The sequence below is a fragment of the Sander vitreus genome, chromosome 5 (assembly GCF_031162955.1).
Source record: "Sander vitreus isolate 19-12246 chromosome 5, sanVit1, whole genome shotgun sequence".
NCBI lineage: Eukaryota > Metazoa > Chordata > Actinopteri > Perciformes > Percidae > Sander > Sander vitreus.
Window position 1 is genome coordinate 14,301,444 of NC_135859.1, and position 16,462 is coordinate 14,317,905.

A 16,462-nucleotide genomic window follows, 5' to 3' on the forward strand; every position below is an offset into this window, starting at 1 on the left:
TTATAGCATGCTGTGACTTGTTCATAGCATTTGGTTGGAGCGGGAGAGCTGATTTTCTTTGGTCTGGAACAACACTGATGCAAATAAAGATAGTATAAGGAGAAACAGATGAGCCTCTTTTGAGCTGTTTTTGTAAAAAAATAAAAGATTCTGTCTTGCATCAAGTACATTATAGGGAACATACATCCTCACGTTTCATTAAAGATGTGAATGTAATACATTTTACACACATTGTATACATAGTAGGTTGTAATGTGACCATATTATGTATGTATGATCATATGTTAATATTCTACAATCCCTCGCTGTGCAATAATAATGGTCTTTGTTGATTCTTCCCGTTTTAATTTGTCCTTTTCTTAATGTTTTTAACTTTGTCCCCCTCTCTGTAGAAAACCAGAGGCACTTTGAGAAGCAGCGCTGGCCTCCTGTGTGGTTCCTGAAGGAGGAGGACCGCTATCTGCGCTCTCAGAAGGAGCGCGAGCGTGAGGAGGAGATCTTGCGCAAGCAACACACCAAACGGGGCTGGTGTTTCTGGAGACACCCGTCCTCCTCTCCGCATGTCTCCTAAAGGGTTTTCCACCACTGACTTCTTTACCCTGACCTGGGTCATCCTGCCCACTAACCCCCCTGTAATGCATATAGAGGAGGTCCGCTTTAAATCCTCTATCAGTGGAGAAATGACTCTCAGTGCTACTATGCCTGAATGTCAGCATGTTTGGGGGAATGTATGTGCCTCTTAATAATTGTGGGTGACTTCATTAGTGTATTCTGGTGTGCTTGTTTGGACTTAGCTGAAGGGTATATGCGTGGATGTGTGAGTGTATGTTTGTGGTTGGCATGATTGAGTGATGCTTCCGAGTTGAGTGCTTCCCAGACGCCCTGATCTATAAGGGCCTGCAGCGTCGCAGTGCAGCCCCTTGTCCCCTCCACAAGAGCTCTGTCCCTCCACCAGCACTCACAGTGTCCAAGCCTTTGAGTGATTTGCCTGGGAGCAAGGGCTCGCTCTATCTCTCTCAGTCTCCTTCCTTCACATTTACCTTAATGACTATTACACATTGACCACTGCAGCTTCTCTCGGGGAGCTTATCTCTGCCTTCACTTCTACGCAGACTGTTAGCTGGCACACACAGACCGGTGCAAAAGATCCACCCCTCTAAAACCAGCACTGGATTCCCAGGAACTGACACTTAACAATGTAATTATTGTTTTGCTTTTATTCGTCCTTTTTTATGTATTTTTGCGCCCTTCTAGGACACTCTTATCAGGGGAAATTGAGCACACTACTCCCAGGAAGTGTTGCGATCTTTGATTGCCATTGCAATGATGGGACTGTTAATCTAGAGCCCAGGTTAGGGTGTAAGGGCAACCCTAAAACCGTTAGCAAGTTGGGATGCTCCAGTCAGGAGGCTTGATCATAGCTATTAGCCTCCAGTCTAGTACTGAAGTGGTTCTTGGTGTCCATCGTTCACTCCTGTGCATCCCACCCAGTCCTCCTGCACACCACGCGTGCAAAAAAAACAAACCGCACACGCTCTCCTTGATGAGTTGGATTCACCAATCTGCACTTCAGAGACATTCAAAGTGACCAATCTATAGCAATGATGGAGATGAAGAGGGCTAGCCTTCCTTGATACCTCTGCCATTGAGGAACGATGGATGCAGTATTAAACAAATGCGTTTGAAACGTCCATGACCACTCTGTTGCATTGAAGCACCTCAGCCAGCCTGCCTTTACACCCCTACACCACTAGGGGCAGCACTGCTCAGGGCCCCGGCACTAACCTTCACACTAACAGGAGTTTTTGTGCCTGTGATTGCGTCACTCTAGTTTCAATTACTAAATCAGTATAACTTCAATCCTTGCAGAGTGTTAGGAGAAATCTAAAGCACATTGTTGTGATGAGTAAAATGGACTGTACCTGACGATTGATTTTTCACCTAATTGTGAATACCAAAGCTGTGATTCTTTTGATCTCTTTCTTCCTCACTTACTTTATTTCTGCTTCCCTGCTTCCTTTATGGGCAAGAGGGGATGGAGGAGCAAAGAGAAAGTGGCTTGTGGGAGAGGGAAGCAGTATGATGTAATATTTGAATCCCTCCTCGTGGTGGTGTTTTCAGTCTGTGGTGTCAGGAGAAAAGTGTCACTGCCTTCCATTCCTCTCGCTGGAATTGAAAATGCTGCTTAAGACACAATAAGACAGTGTCCAATAGAACACAGACACGTGATTTTATGTTCACAGTTTAAGCGTCTGTCTAGTTGTTTCGTATTTGCCTGCAATGGATGTGCAGAATAGTAATGATGGTATTAAAATGTGACACATTTCTTAAACCTTAGATTTTCTTTGCCATATGCTTACAGTCTGTAAGTATATAGTTGTAATAGGTCACTCATTTTAGAATGTGTAGATTTCTGATTTTACATACAGTGGTTACAACTTTGTGATGTCTTTAACTGGTTTTGAATTCAAAAAACAGTGTGGTCTGTTATGCTTCCTTGTTAACCAGGAAAATAATATTACTTTAGATTGAATTTGCAATTGTGATGTGTTGTCTCAACGGATTTGATATATGAGCGCAAATCTGAATTTCTTGTTAAGGGTGCTAATTTCTTTGGGCTTTAGCACTGAATATGAAACTTTGTGGTGATGAGTTTTGTATTAGCACGTTGTTCTATTTGTGGGTTTGCACCCCTCAGCTTTACCCAGGCGACTGTAGGAGATAGATGGATTGTGTGAAACATGTGGTGCATTCTGCCGTTCTCCATGGGAGGTGTGTTAAAGTCATGCTCGACTACCCAAATAGAAGTCAGATAGGATCTCACGAGACCCAAGTGAGAATTGAGCAGATTCCTCTCTGAAAAGAGTGAAAGTGGAGTAAAAGTGAACTCCGTCTCAGTCAGCATTACATGCAACCCACATAATTTGGAATTACGCCACGGATATTTTAAAGTCATCCCAGTGCTTTGCTCTGAGAATTTAAAAATTAAATCCAAAGAGGTGTAAATTGGGGGACAGTTTTTTTATGGATTTCCATGGCCTCCATTTTTCCATAGAATGGAGGGCTAATAGATTTGTCTTATTGATAGTTGGTATGACCCTAATAAGCTTCTTATCTTAGTCTGTGTGCCTTATAGTTGGACAAAACTAAAAACTAGTTTGGGATTTTAGCAAACCTGCAGACAGGTTCTGCAGTGGTTGACATGATGGATAGAGTAGACAATCTCTATGATAATTTTAAAACTGTAAAACAGATTATGGTGTGGCTTTATGCACTCTCAGCCATTATCCTTCATTTTTTTGAGCAAACTGGAGCCATGCCAGTGAAGAATCTTCAGGCCTGCTGCTTGTTTTTATGGACAGACAAACGGCCTTAAATAAAACTCTTCGTAGACTGTAGTACAGTAGGTTGGTCTAATCATATAGCCTTGTGTAGTGTGTTTTCTACAGTGGGAATTATTAGGATGTAAAAGGACTAGCGCCTTGGTTCAGAAATCTCCACTGACCAGGTGATTTAGAGGTAGCAATTAAATTGACTAACAGGTTGATTCCTGTAATTTAACTTCAAAACCACTGACTTTGGGAAAGCAAAGCTTTTTAATGAGCACTGGCTGGCCTGTGTGCTGGGAGAGTGCAACCACTTTGATGAAATGTGGTAAATTTGCGTGGTGGCCTAACTTTGTCATTATAATGACACTTGGTGTTGGAATGTACTTTCTTCTTTTTTGTTTATGACTATACCTTTCTGTGCTTAGCATGAATTGTTCCTTATGTAAGATTTTTATTTAAACCCGATGATTGTAGCCTGATATTTCCACTTAGGTCTTTCAAAATTTCCCACAACTCAATAACATGAATAACATGACTTGTTCAGTGTCTTGTTTAAGGCCTAGATGGCACTGAAGCCCACAGTAGCTCTCATCTTGCTACTGCATGCGGCTTAATGCACAACTCAGTTTGCTATAATCTCAGCACAGCTCAAGGTAGCATCACTAATTATACAACTTTAAATAATATGCTGGGATATTTGCTTGAAAAAGTAATGCAGATGATCTGTTGCAGCTGTGCTGCTGTCCCCTTTATTCTGTTACTGTAGTTATTACAATCAATCAAGCTTATTCTTGGGATTTTTAAGATATCGGGAACAGGGCATGAAACTGAAAATTATAAAAAGTTACTATTGTAATGAACATATTTTAAGAATGTTCTAAATGGCTGAAAGCCAGGTGTAATGTTTGGGCTTTAGCCTGTATGTAATGACAGTGGAATTGGGTAAAGCATGATGCCTGTTTCTGGGGTTACATAGAGGCTTCTGAATATCCAGAAGTGTGTTCAGTGTTTCTTAACCTTTGGTTGGGACCCTATCTGGGGTCACTTGGAATGCATATGGGGTGGTGGGAAATAAAACTGAAATAATAATATGTATTACATGAATTACTGTAGGTTTTAAATATATGTCCTAATCGCTATAATACTTATTTGGATATTTGAACCTCCAGTTCATGACAACTTGAGTATTCTCTTATTATCGGTGTAAATCCTGGGCCGGAAAAGGTTGAGAAACCCTGATATACAGAGAGGGGGAGATGGAGATGCCAAATTTTGAACCCTGTTAGCTTTATTCGGCCCTCAAAATTTGCTCCACGCTGACCCCAACAGGCCAAAGTCACATTCTGATGTAGGGTGTAGGGTTGTGTTATTCATCTGGATTGTCTTGTTCTATCGTATCATATCCTTTTCACTGTCACATTCTCCTCATTTATTTGAGGTGGAGCTTTTCTTCCTTTTTTCAGCAGGCCTGACCTTCCTTTTTAAATTTGAGGCCTAGTGACTGAGAGAACACATTGTTTTTAGTCGTTGGTGTCTCCTTTCCTGTGCCTTCAGTGAAATCTCACTCTTTTGGCTCTGTACAGACTGGCAGCAATGCACCTGCAGCCTTCTGTTTTAAAAAAAAAAAGTTAATTAAGCCAAGAAAATACACAAGTGAGCACAGAAATAAAAGTAGGCAGCTTTTGTTAATGTACAGTATCTCAGCATAGTTACTGGCTATTTGGGTCATAGTGATAACTTCCAATGATAACGCATAACGTTCAGTATGTAATATCATCTATGCTAAAGCTACGCAACTTAAATTATGAAATGACCAAGAAACCCAGCAAACCAGCAGTTTTAAAACAATGTTTTCGCACTCTTTCAGGTGCCTGCACTTTCTATTATGTAGCCTAATACAACGTTTTTGATACGTATGCTAAGTCTTTATATTTACCAGTTTTCTTGATCAAAACTAAAGTATCTTATCACTTTTCCAGTTTCTCGTGATCTGTTTCTCATATTCAATAGTATACCCTATTACTTCCACTATTTAGCTGCAATGTACTATGTTGCAATCATGCATGAAGTCAGTGTATTCTAAATTGGGGGAGCAACATCTGGGGACTACTGGTTGGATTAAAGGCAGATATTAGCTGTGACAACTATATATATTATGCTTTAATGAAGATAGTTGTATATTATTTGAGAAAATTTGAGTCACAGCTTGAATAACCTCTCACCTTAGAACTGCTCACCCTTCTGTATCTATTTGCTAGGCTAGTGTATACATAGGATTTTATGCGTAAAGAGGCCCAGGACAGGGAGAGTGTTCATATAGACATACATGGTGTGATTAATCCCTGGTCTATACTGTCATTTTTAAGTGGATCATATATACTGTATAGTATTGTTATGCACTTTTGTTTTGACTCATATGAGTTTTATTAACATTTACTGCTCATGGTATCGTGTGTATTACAATAAAAAGGCAAAAGAAAGAGCACATCACACTCACAAACTATTAAGGGCTTTCAAGAAAATACACAACAATCAGAATGTTTTGCTGCTGTTGCAAAAACTGTTTTGAAACTAAAAGTTTGTAATATTTTTGAACCACTGTGATTTGTACAAAAATTTAAAAAAAAGTAAAAAAAAATGTTTTTTCCTTTCTTTTCTTTTTTGCCATTTCAGTATTTTGATGTTTGACATGGATTTTATTAAAACTGTTAATCTTTTGAACTTGTCTCACAAGTGTGTTATTGTGTGTTTTCTGTAAAATTCATAGACTTAAAAATATGTATGTTTATGTATGTAAATTAATGTATGTTCTTTGTTCCACTTCCAAATTCCAGATGTAATTACGTTGCAAAGAGATGGTCATCTTTAATTTATTAAGGAGAAAATATAAAATACCACTGATAGTTCTGCATGAAAAGATTAGAGTTGAGAAGAAAGAGTAACATTGGAAAAAATTATCTATATTCCATATAAACATAATTTGTTATGAGTAATCTAATGATGGATTTTTTCCACTATGTTACCATATTGTTAAGTCTCGCTTTGCCAGACCATCCACACGCTGCGGACGAGGGTCTGGCTAGTCCACCCAGCATTCCGGGATGGGAGGAAAACGTGCTCTGGTTTATTGGCATTTCTTTAAACCAATCACAATCGTCATGGGCGGTGCTAAGCTCCGCACGTAGCCGCTGCAAAATCGTTGTGCGAGAGAAAATTCAGATTGGATAGATAGACTAGCTAGCTGTCTCAATTTATCATGCAGAGATCTGAGGAGCCACCATAGTCCATAGTTAACCATAGTCATCATAAATCCACCAGAGTTTAAAATTCCAACACAAAGAAAGCGGAAGGAAATAGACTACCATATTGTAGACAGGTCAACATAATAACATTTTAATAGAATGAGAAGGAAAACAAAAAATACAGTTGCTTCCATTCTTTCTGTGTTTTTTGTTTGTCTCTCTCAACCCTTTGTCTCACACAATGCATGCAGACTTACACACACTGCAAGTTTGATGCAACTATGCCACTTAGTGGTAAAAAAACAACTGTGCAACCTTACTGTGTGAGATACAGATTTTTTTCACATGGGTTAGGTTGAACACCTAGGTCTTCTAGCAGGCTCTCAATGCTAAGTGGGTGATTCTTTGTATGATTCACGAGACCCAGAGTTAGGTTGGGGCCCTCGGACCTGCCAAGGATCATGGATATTTATTGTTTCAAGGCCAGGACTGAGCTGCTGTCAGGAGTTCCCAGCATTAACTCATGTTGAGCAGCACACTGAAATAAGCATGTACACCATTATCCTTTATTGGTCTTGATTGGAATTCAAATTAAATTAAAATAAACACCTCAAACACCCTTACAGATTTTCCAAACACAATCAGCCTCTGTCTCATCATTAATGCTTTATTTGTTTCAATATTAAAAAGCTTCTTCGTCTTCCAAATCACCAGGCAGTTGCTCTCCTTTATATTCTTTTGACATTATCTTGGAACTTTGGATGAAAGAAAGACTGAATCAGCAACTCTAACCCAGTGGCTCCCTGAGTACATGAATCATCAAGATCTAATGCTGTGAGCTGTGACTTTTAATAGAGTGTGCTGGTAAAGGATCCCAGAAAGCCACAGAAACATGGAGGGGAGTGGGTCGAGTGTTGCCATGGTGATGTTAAGTGATGTGGCTGATGATGAGTAACTTTAGAAGAGTGACGAGGGAAGGTGGCGGTTGCGGGTAGTGGAATATGTGTGTCCATGTGCCATCTTGACGTGTGTGCATGTGTGTTACAACCAGACTCTTCTAGGAAAACACAGCAGTAAAGCTGCCTGCCATGAAACTCTTAACAACCAATGACGTACACCAGTTTCCCTCTTATTCTCTAGTAAATGGAGGAATTTACTAGCGTGCTTTTTGCAGCAGAGACCTCAGCGTCATCTATGGTCACGAGCATCAGTTTGAACACTGATTACAGACCTTTATGCTGCGTCAGCTGTTTGATCGGTAGGCTGTGTTCAAGTTTCCCACCAACCTTGCCGCTGCTCTCGCACCGCAGCCTCGTAGAACACAACTTGAGAGTCACAGACACGCGCTGACATCATCACATCTGGCTCTCATTTTCCAGCAGGGTTCCCTCGGGAGCAGATAAGAAGATCTGAATTTGAGAGCAAAAGACAAAACACTGTCGTACAGTTGAGAGTAGCATAATGGGAATGTGTTGGAGCTCTTCATGGACCATACAGGTATGACATAAGCTGAAATAATCAGATAGACGAATCTTTGCTGATGCTTGAGGCCTTGAGAAATATCATGGAGGGGTGGGAAGAAGCTTTAAATCTCTGAGAGGATGTATGACTTGAACCAACCTTGGACAGCACTATTTAATGTTCACAGTCTAAGCTGATCAGGGGCAAGATCATTTTTCCAGAGCTTTAAAGCTTTCAAGGATACAATAACACACACACACACACACACACACACACACACACACACACACACACACACACACACACACACACACACAGATAACACAAGCATGCACATGCCATGGATATTTCCAAAAGAAAGTGGACCAACAAGTAATACCACCGTACAACAGAGGTCCATTGCTTGAGGAGTGACAGACACATTCCTCCGTATATTTCACCCTCCTCCAAGAGTCATCTCATGTCATCTACATGTTGTTGGTCCAGACCTCCCGAAGGTCTGCTCCATAAACAAAACTGTCTAACCCCCCCCACACACACACACACACACACACACACACACACACACACACACACACACACACACACACACACACACACACACACACACACACACACACACACATGCATACACCTCTAAATCAGGGCCTCTCAAAGCAAAGTTTATGAATACTTTATCATCCTGACACCACGGTCTAATTTCAGGCCTGTTTAGTATGCGAAAGCAGACATGGAGCTCCTTTTTTTAACAGAGATTTGTGGTCTATTTTTGTTTCTGCATAACCCTGCCGTTTGTTTATGCTTGTCATATTTTACTGAAGCAAGGCAACCTAGAAACCATGAGGAAGTCAAAGGCTTATGTTTATTCAGTTTCAGTAAGTAAAGGTGAGACAAAGTGAAGAGAGAAAGAAGCAGCAGGCTGTTTTTTAGGTACTTGTTTGTGTTGAGAGTGTGCTTTAAAATTGCGCACAGTTCACGCATGCACACACTCTCCCACACTCATGTACACACTGAGATTCAAGGGAAAAATATCTCAAGGTTGTTGTGGAGGCCGTTTGCAGAGCAGTGACCTCACCTGGAAACCTGATGAGAAGACACTCACTCTGTCTCTCTCTCTCTCGCTCTCTCTCTCTCTCACACACACACACACACACACACACACACACACACACACACACACACACACACACACACACACACACACACACACACACACACACACACACACATACACAGGCAAATGTTATGTTTGACTTGATGTGCATTCATGCACTCTGTCTTTCTCTTTCTCTTCCCAGCAAGTGCCTTTTGTTTCCAATTTTGCCACATATCTCTGATGTTTCCTTCTTGTGTCATGCCTGTCTGATGCCTGCATTGACCTCAATTGTCTTTCAGTGCTAAGTCATGGTGTTGTGTGTAATATGTGTGTGCACCACATCATATTACTAGTGTCTAACTTCTACTATCATTGCCACTTGTAAGCCTCTCCCACATCCACCTCATTATCTACCTCCAGGAAAAGCAATAACATCCACTGAGCTCGCATTACCATGCAGGAGGAGTTCTTCATGTCTGCTGAAGTAAAAAACACATATATTATCTCATCTTTTGCCACAGTTAGTTAGTGATGTTTTTGTACGGTGGTATTAAGTTGTTGGTCCACACACAAGTGCCCACCAGTCCACATGGACTTATAAGAACCCAAAATACCGGTAAATGTGAAACATTTGTCAAGCAAGAACACAACTTCTCACATAATACCATCACATACATGCAAACATGGAACCTCTGAACCACCTGCCATAAAAAAGATTTCCCTTCCTACTGTAAAACACAGCTCATTTACTCAGAAAAACAGGAAGGAAGGACAATTTAAGTGTAGCCTTAAAATTCTCATATAATGAGCAATACAACATGAACTGGTTTTCTATAGCTAATGTTGGTTTACACAAGCTACAGTGCTTGATGGCTTCCATGGAATAAATATAAATGTACAGCAAAGGTCTGACTTTTAAAAAATACAACTGGCACAAATGGCACTGAAAAGGTTGGACACATTCCAGCAAGACAATGGGATAATGTCATAGGAAAGGCTATATTTACGACAACTTGAACAGAAGATTACAACCACTGCAACTGTTCATACACAAGCAAATATGACAGCACGTTCTCACACATAAGGAGTTAGGTAGATCCTGGCCTTGCACAACATGCAGAGAGGAGCAATGGAAAACATATTATTAGTGAAGTGTAGGGCAACAGGAGGACACAGCTCAAGCTGTGACCCCTGAACTCAAACACATCTTTGACCTTTTAACACCACCCATCAAGTCTGAGCACACGTAAACCTGCCACGAAAGCCTAGCACCAGGAAAACAGGATTTGGACAAATTCATGCCTACAAGGAAGTGGCTTGTTTAGTGGCACACATTTATTTTGTCCATTCAGAGGAAGATCACATTTTGCATTTCATGAAATGCCACCGATCATTAGACAGTGGAACAGTTGCATGTACAACAAGAACTTGTTAAAAGTCAATGAATTCTCTGAGAGACTTGCTGATGAATGAAAGGGGTTTTAATTTAAGAGTGCTCTGAGAGACTATGAGAGGATGCTGCTTGTGACTGGACCACTCAACACTCTGTTAGTTTAGACTATGTCAGGAAGGCAGGAAGCTGAAAAAAAGCCTGTGACAATTAGAGGAGTTTCAGTAAATGAGGAGAAAATCCCCATGCACGCGCACACACACACACACACACACACACACACACACACACACACACACACACACACCACCCACACACATCTCCAACTCCCCACTGGACATGCAATCATTCTCACATTTAGACCCCATCTCCAGCAACAGCTGCCACCGCACCCCTGTAGAGGAAATGCCAAAGTCCTCTGAAGTGGAGCATAACAGCACTGCAATTCACATCCACAGTGAAGCACTGAGAGGCTGGAAGGGCAGGAGAGCCTCTAATAGCAGGAAGTTGTAAGAATAATAGCGGCATGGAGATGTTTTGCCCCCTGTCCCTCTGGCATGCAAGCTTTGGCCCAAACAGCATGGGTCCGAGTGTGCTGCATGCTTGCTTTACCCTCTGGGGTCTAAGCCATTTTCCCCCCAATATTTGGGTCGCCTGGTTTCCTTGTGTAATAATGCGTGTGTAACCTCAACCCTGCGATGCACAATCAAGTTATAGACATCATTTTTTTCAGGACAACCTGGGCTAAACGGAAATTGAATCTCACAGAAATGTATTGACATCACATAGATAACAATGATGAACAAGAATTTAGGCTTCTGAAAATTGTTCTACCAGGTCTTGGAAATCAGGGGAAACAAAAATAAACATTGTAACTAACACAAACAAAAAAACTATTTAGATTTTTTTACCAGCAAAGTCCATACGCTTTTATCCAAAAAGTTAGTTGTTACATTTCCTGTCTGCTATATGAGACATTAGGAAGCCAAATCACACTCATTTACACATCCAGGGCTGCCTGAATGACCTGCAGCTCTGCTACACACACACACACACACACACACACACACACACACACACACACACACACACACACACACACACACACACACACACACACACACACACACACACTACAGGCCATCCTGCTTGTATCAGGTTAGGGTTATTGGCTGAGTGAGCTGCCTTTCTCCTGACATCACTTCATGTCTATTTCCCTGTTAATAAGTCACATAAAATATGTAAAATGCCAATAAAAGCTATTCATCCATGCTCCTTCCAAGCACCCACGGCACACACCTTAAAATACTATTAAAATGCACAAATGATAATGTAAGCATTATTAATTGCATTTACGCTATATCATAATTTCGGCTCAGTCGTTCCAGGTTTAGTATATGAAGCAGCAAAGTAACACGTAAAGTGGCAGCATCTGCAACATTGCAGCTACCGACTGCAATAAAACACCAGAGAAGGAAGAAGATAGTCAGGAAATCAGCCTCTGATTGGTCAAAGCACTCAACTGACAACATTCCAAGGGGGTAAGCTTCTCCTCGGAACGCATAGCTCCTATGGCGCCATTTTGATGCTAACAAGCCATCACCCCCCATTAGCATTCCATTGACTGTCATTCATTTTGACGTCACTTTGACAGTGAATAACTTTACATCTGAAGCGTTTCAAGACTCTATTTGTCCATTGTTTATTTCTAAAGAAACATGACAATGTATAAAAGGCTCCATTACCTTGTACCTCACGTTATGACTCCATTTTTGTAAAAATAGGCTAACAATTGTGTCATAACCACACGACTTACTGTCGCATAGTAGAGGAATTACCGTATAGTACAGGAGAAGCTCGCAGGCAGTTTCAACTTACATTAGCTGTTTAAATTTCATTACTAATGCTAACTAGCATTTTAGTTAGCAATAATTAGCCTGTGCCTATGTTATCTCCTTACATATACCTACGCTCTCCATCTCTGCAAGATTGGGAATGATTGAAATTTCTCTTGGCACAGCTACCAGAACACTTACAACTTTTAGTAACGCTCAGCCATCACTGGAAAAGTGCTTCTAATACCCTTCACTGGTCTCCGTCGAGAGCAACGGGATCTCTTGGTCCATTTTATATATATCAATGCAACATTCTAGTAAAGATGGCCGTGGCTAACACCATACCTTTTCATCTAATACATCCATGCTTTTTATACGGAAAGATGAATGAATTCCATTCAGTTGTGGATTTATCGTTCTGGATTTATTGTGCAAAGTCTCAGTAAAGACATTGCAGTTCCAGGCCGGAATATAAAGCTTATGGAAGGCCAAGGATCACACAGAAGACGTCTTTGGAAAGGCCAGAATGTCATCCTTCATGCTAAACAATCAGAACGATACCCACTTGAAGCGATGCAGAGATATCAAACATTACGCCACTTGATTTATGGATTCATCATTATGGATTTATTGTACAAAGACACTGTAGTTCCAGGCTGGATTAAAAAGCTTCTGGAAGGCCTACGATTTCTCTGCTTCTAAATAAAAACAGTACGTTTCTACACTGTATTGATCTGGAAATATTGAAAATGACGTGATGAATATCACAAGTATGTATATGATGTGTAGTTCGATGTCGAATAGTTACAGTAAGGGTTTTACCAGATGTGGGCTATTTAGGGAGAAATGTATACTTTTCCAAACAAAGAGTGATAAAGTGAGGCTTTCATGCCAGATTTATGTCACTAGTTTTACTACTTCTTTAAATTATGGCAATTTTGTTATGCATCTGTAACACCAGATTTCACAGTGGCTTGCTCTTTTCTAATGTAAATACTGAAACTGTTAAAGTATATTGTATTTGCATTATAGACTTATTAATCATTTCTGTGACTCTGGCACCATTGGAAAAAAGAAGTTGCAACCCTAACAGTGAAAAATTACTTTTTCATTATTTGAAAAATACAAACATTTAAATGGAAACGTATTGCCTTAAAAGGATGTGGTTATTTTCACGAGTCATTGTGTCGGGTGACTGTGTCAGTCCAATATTCACCATGAGCCACTGTAAACTGTTTCCAGATCAAATCTTAGCAGTGAAAAGCATGGCATGGTGTATTAAATGTTAGGAAGGTAAAGTCAAACCCACCCTGAGCCTGACACATTACAAAATAAAAACTTGTGACTTTTATCCTCTACATCTGTCCTGGATTATCTAAGAATGGCTGCTAAGTAAATTAGAGAGCTCAGGAACATTCCCATAATCCAAGATCTTAAACCCCCCACACCACTGACCCACAGTCGAAGACCAGTACATGAGTGTGTACGTGCGTTTGCATGTCAGGAGTGAGTTTGTCTGGAGTTCACTGCATGTGTGAGCCATCAGTGCATGGCAGTGTTTGTCTGTGATTGTGTGGTTAGTTTGTACGTGTGTGTGTGTGTGTGTGTGTGTGTGTGTGTGTGTGTGTGTGTGTGTGTGTGTGTCACACTGTTGGGCAGCCATTGAACAGACCCCCAGCCAGTCTTAAACACTGAAACAGCCTCTTTTTTATGTGCAGCCTGCTTCAGACTCAGTTCCCATGAAATTGGCCCTTCTTCGTCTCGTTCGGAGATTGCCTGCACTGTAAAGGGCTTCTCTGGAGTCTGCCAAGGGCCAGTCGGGGCTGACTCAAAGACAAAAAGAGACAAAGAGAGACTGACAGATCCAAAGCTGCTGCACTGCCCCTGTAGCCCCTTTAATCAACAATTCATAATCTGGACTTTAGCTCAAACAAAAGCTAAGCCATCACAATTATAAAAAATACAAAAAAATCACAATTGTGTATATTTTGGTGGATTGTTCTATGCTGTTGACCCTCAGCTATCATTCATTTGCTAGCAGTATTATGTAAATAGTGGTGATGTGGTGCAATAACCCCAATGCTCTGCTTTGCTTTAACACAGCAACGTTTGTAACTCAACTAAAAAAGGCAGGCAAGTTGCCCTATAAAAGACAAGAGTTACTAAGTGAATATCAGGATATGAGGATGCCCGAGACAGTTATGATCTGTAGGTAGCTGTGCGGTTGCGTTTCCTCCAAGTGACCCAGCTAGTGAAGTCATTATGCTTTCCACTCTCTCAACGGGAGGTGGGGCTTTATAGTGAAAACGTATTCTACCCCGCTGCACAAAGACCAGTGTGCAGTCGCAGTCTCCTCCACGCTGTGAGTACGCAGCGCCTGCACCGATCGCTCCACTTTGGAACTTAAGACCACATTGCATGAACCTGCATACCTATACTGCTGTTTTCTCGGCCGTGAACGACCCTCAGTGTTCCGCTGTGGCTGTTTTCCAGCAGATACTCCGAGCCCGAAAGCCGTCGGGACCAGTGAAGAGAGAAGCTGCGGAGTGGTCTGGAAACTTTTGCCATCATGAGCTCGCAGACGGTCAACCTTGATACCTACAGCCTGTCGTTGCTCACGGCCAAAGAGGACATCCTCAACCCCCGTTCCTCCACCAACTGGTAACACATAGTGCTCCTGAACCAAAAATTGCATAGCTGCCTTCCATACCAGAATCCTATTCTTCTGCATCTTAACAACAATGTTACATTTCTTCATTATGCTGCGTCAATATGATGCGAAATTACGAGTACGAGTAGAGTTAGTAACTTTAATGAAACTTTCAGGTTCTCCATCTTGTTTTACTGAGTGAGTCGTAGTTGTTAACGCATAACCAGGTTGGCTGTTGCGTAAGAAGAGGCTTGATTTCAATTAATCCAATGAGGGATAAGGAGGTGGCCAGCACAGGGGCAGCACGCAACCTGGACTATAGTCCAGTAATGGCAAATACATGCAGGCTGGTTTAGTAGCACAGGGTTGTTATTGACTCTCCCCATCCACTTAGAACTGATGTGAGGTGTGGATTGCCGTCCATTACGCACGCCAGGCGGCTGTTGTGGCTCCAATCGCAGCACCTGGCCGGCGGGCCCGCTGCCCTCACCCGGGCTTTGCGCACCGTGACTTTGCTATTCTCCCCCAGGAGCTGCGAGGCTTCATTCTTTGTGCTGAGGATCATGTTTCTGCTGATGTGCTGACCTCTGACAGGGGTTGTCTTTCAGGGAGAGGCTCTTTAATTTGACAGCATAGTATGCATGCATGAGTAGGCTACCATCCACATGACTAACAAATAATAATCTTTAAAATGTTCAGCAGTTACTAAGATGTGTACAATAAGCTAAAGTTATTTAAGAACACAATATTAAAGACCAACCAGTATAAGCAAACACAATGAAGTGTTTTACCAGAAGAACTCACTGTTTGAAATGTCATCGTAAATGTAGACTCTAGATGATTTTAGACACATGGGGAGTTGAAATAATTCATTCATTCTGCTCTGGCATATGTGAGACCACGTCATGCTGTAACCCGACCACCTAACACCTGGCTAATTTCTTGTGTCACAGAGTTTGGATGGTCTGTAACTATGGTGACCTATCCATCTTTTCCAAACAACAGCATTCTCCCTGTCTCATTCTCTTTCTCCATTTTTTCTCTTCTCTTATGCTATGTGTGGTATTGTCATCTCCAGCTACAGACATGTTGTCACTGGCTATACTCAGCTTGCACAGGAAGAATTAGATACATCATGGCCCAGCTCTTTCCACATATACACCCACTTAGATGAAGTTATAGTTTCGAGAAGGAGGCCAAGGCCCAAGCCCACACATGTGTGCTCATGTGGAAGTTAAGGACTGATTCTGTCCATCTCTGTTTCATCTTCCTCTGCCGCACATCTCTCGCTGCCACAGCGTTTCCCTGCCCACTTTCTCCCCTACCTTCTTCCTGGCTTATCATGACGCCATGCAGACTTAAGGAAATAGGATTCAGAACACTATGAGTTAACCTTGGCATGCTGAAATCTGACATCTTCATGAATGGGGTGGAAATAAGTTCCCCATCCAGGCAGAAC

The 16,462-nt window shown here is 41.5% G+C and overlaps 2 protein-coding genes across 9 annotated transcripts in view; both read left to right on the forward strand.

Moving 5' to 3' along the window:
- rhobtb4 (Rho related BTB domain containing 4) overlaps positions 1–6,050 on the forward strand; it is a 46,570-nt gene extending 40,520 nt beyond the window's left edge. For all 8 annotated transcript variants that reach the window (XM_078250505.1, XM_078250510.1, XM_078250506.1 and 5 more), the window contains one exon: positions 393–6,050. In XM_078250505.1, the coding sequence (XP_078106631.1) occupies positions 393–571 (179 nt within the window). In that variant the 3' untranslated portion in view covers positions 572–6,050. The remainder of the gene's footprint in view (positions 1–392) is intronic.
- Positions 6,051–14,665: 8,615 nt separating this feature from the next.
- Positions 14,666–16,462, forward strand: part of LOC144518105 (uncharacterized) — a 34,920-nt gene continuing 33,123 nt past the window's right edge. The window contains 1 exon segment of the mRNA XM_078250511.1: positions 14,666–15,014. Coding sequence (XP_078106637.1) covers positions 14,923–15,014 — 92 coding nt within the window. The 5' untranslated portion in view covers positions 14,666–14,922.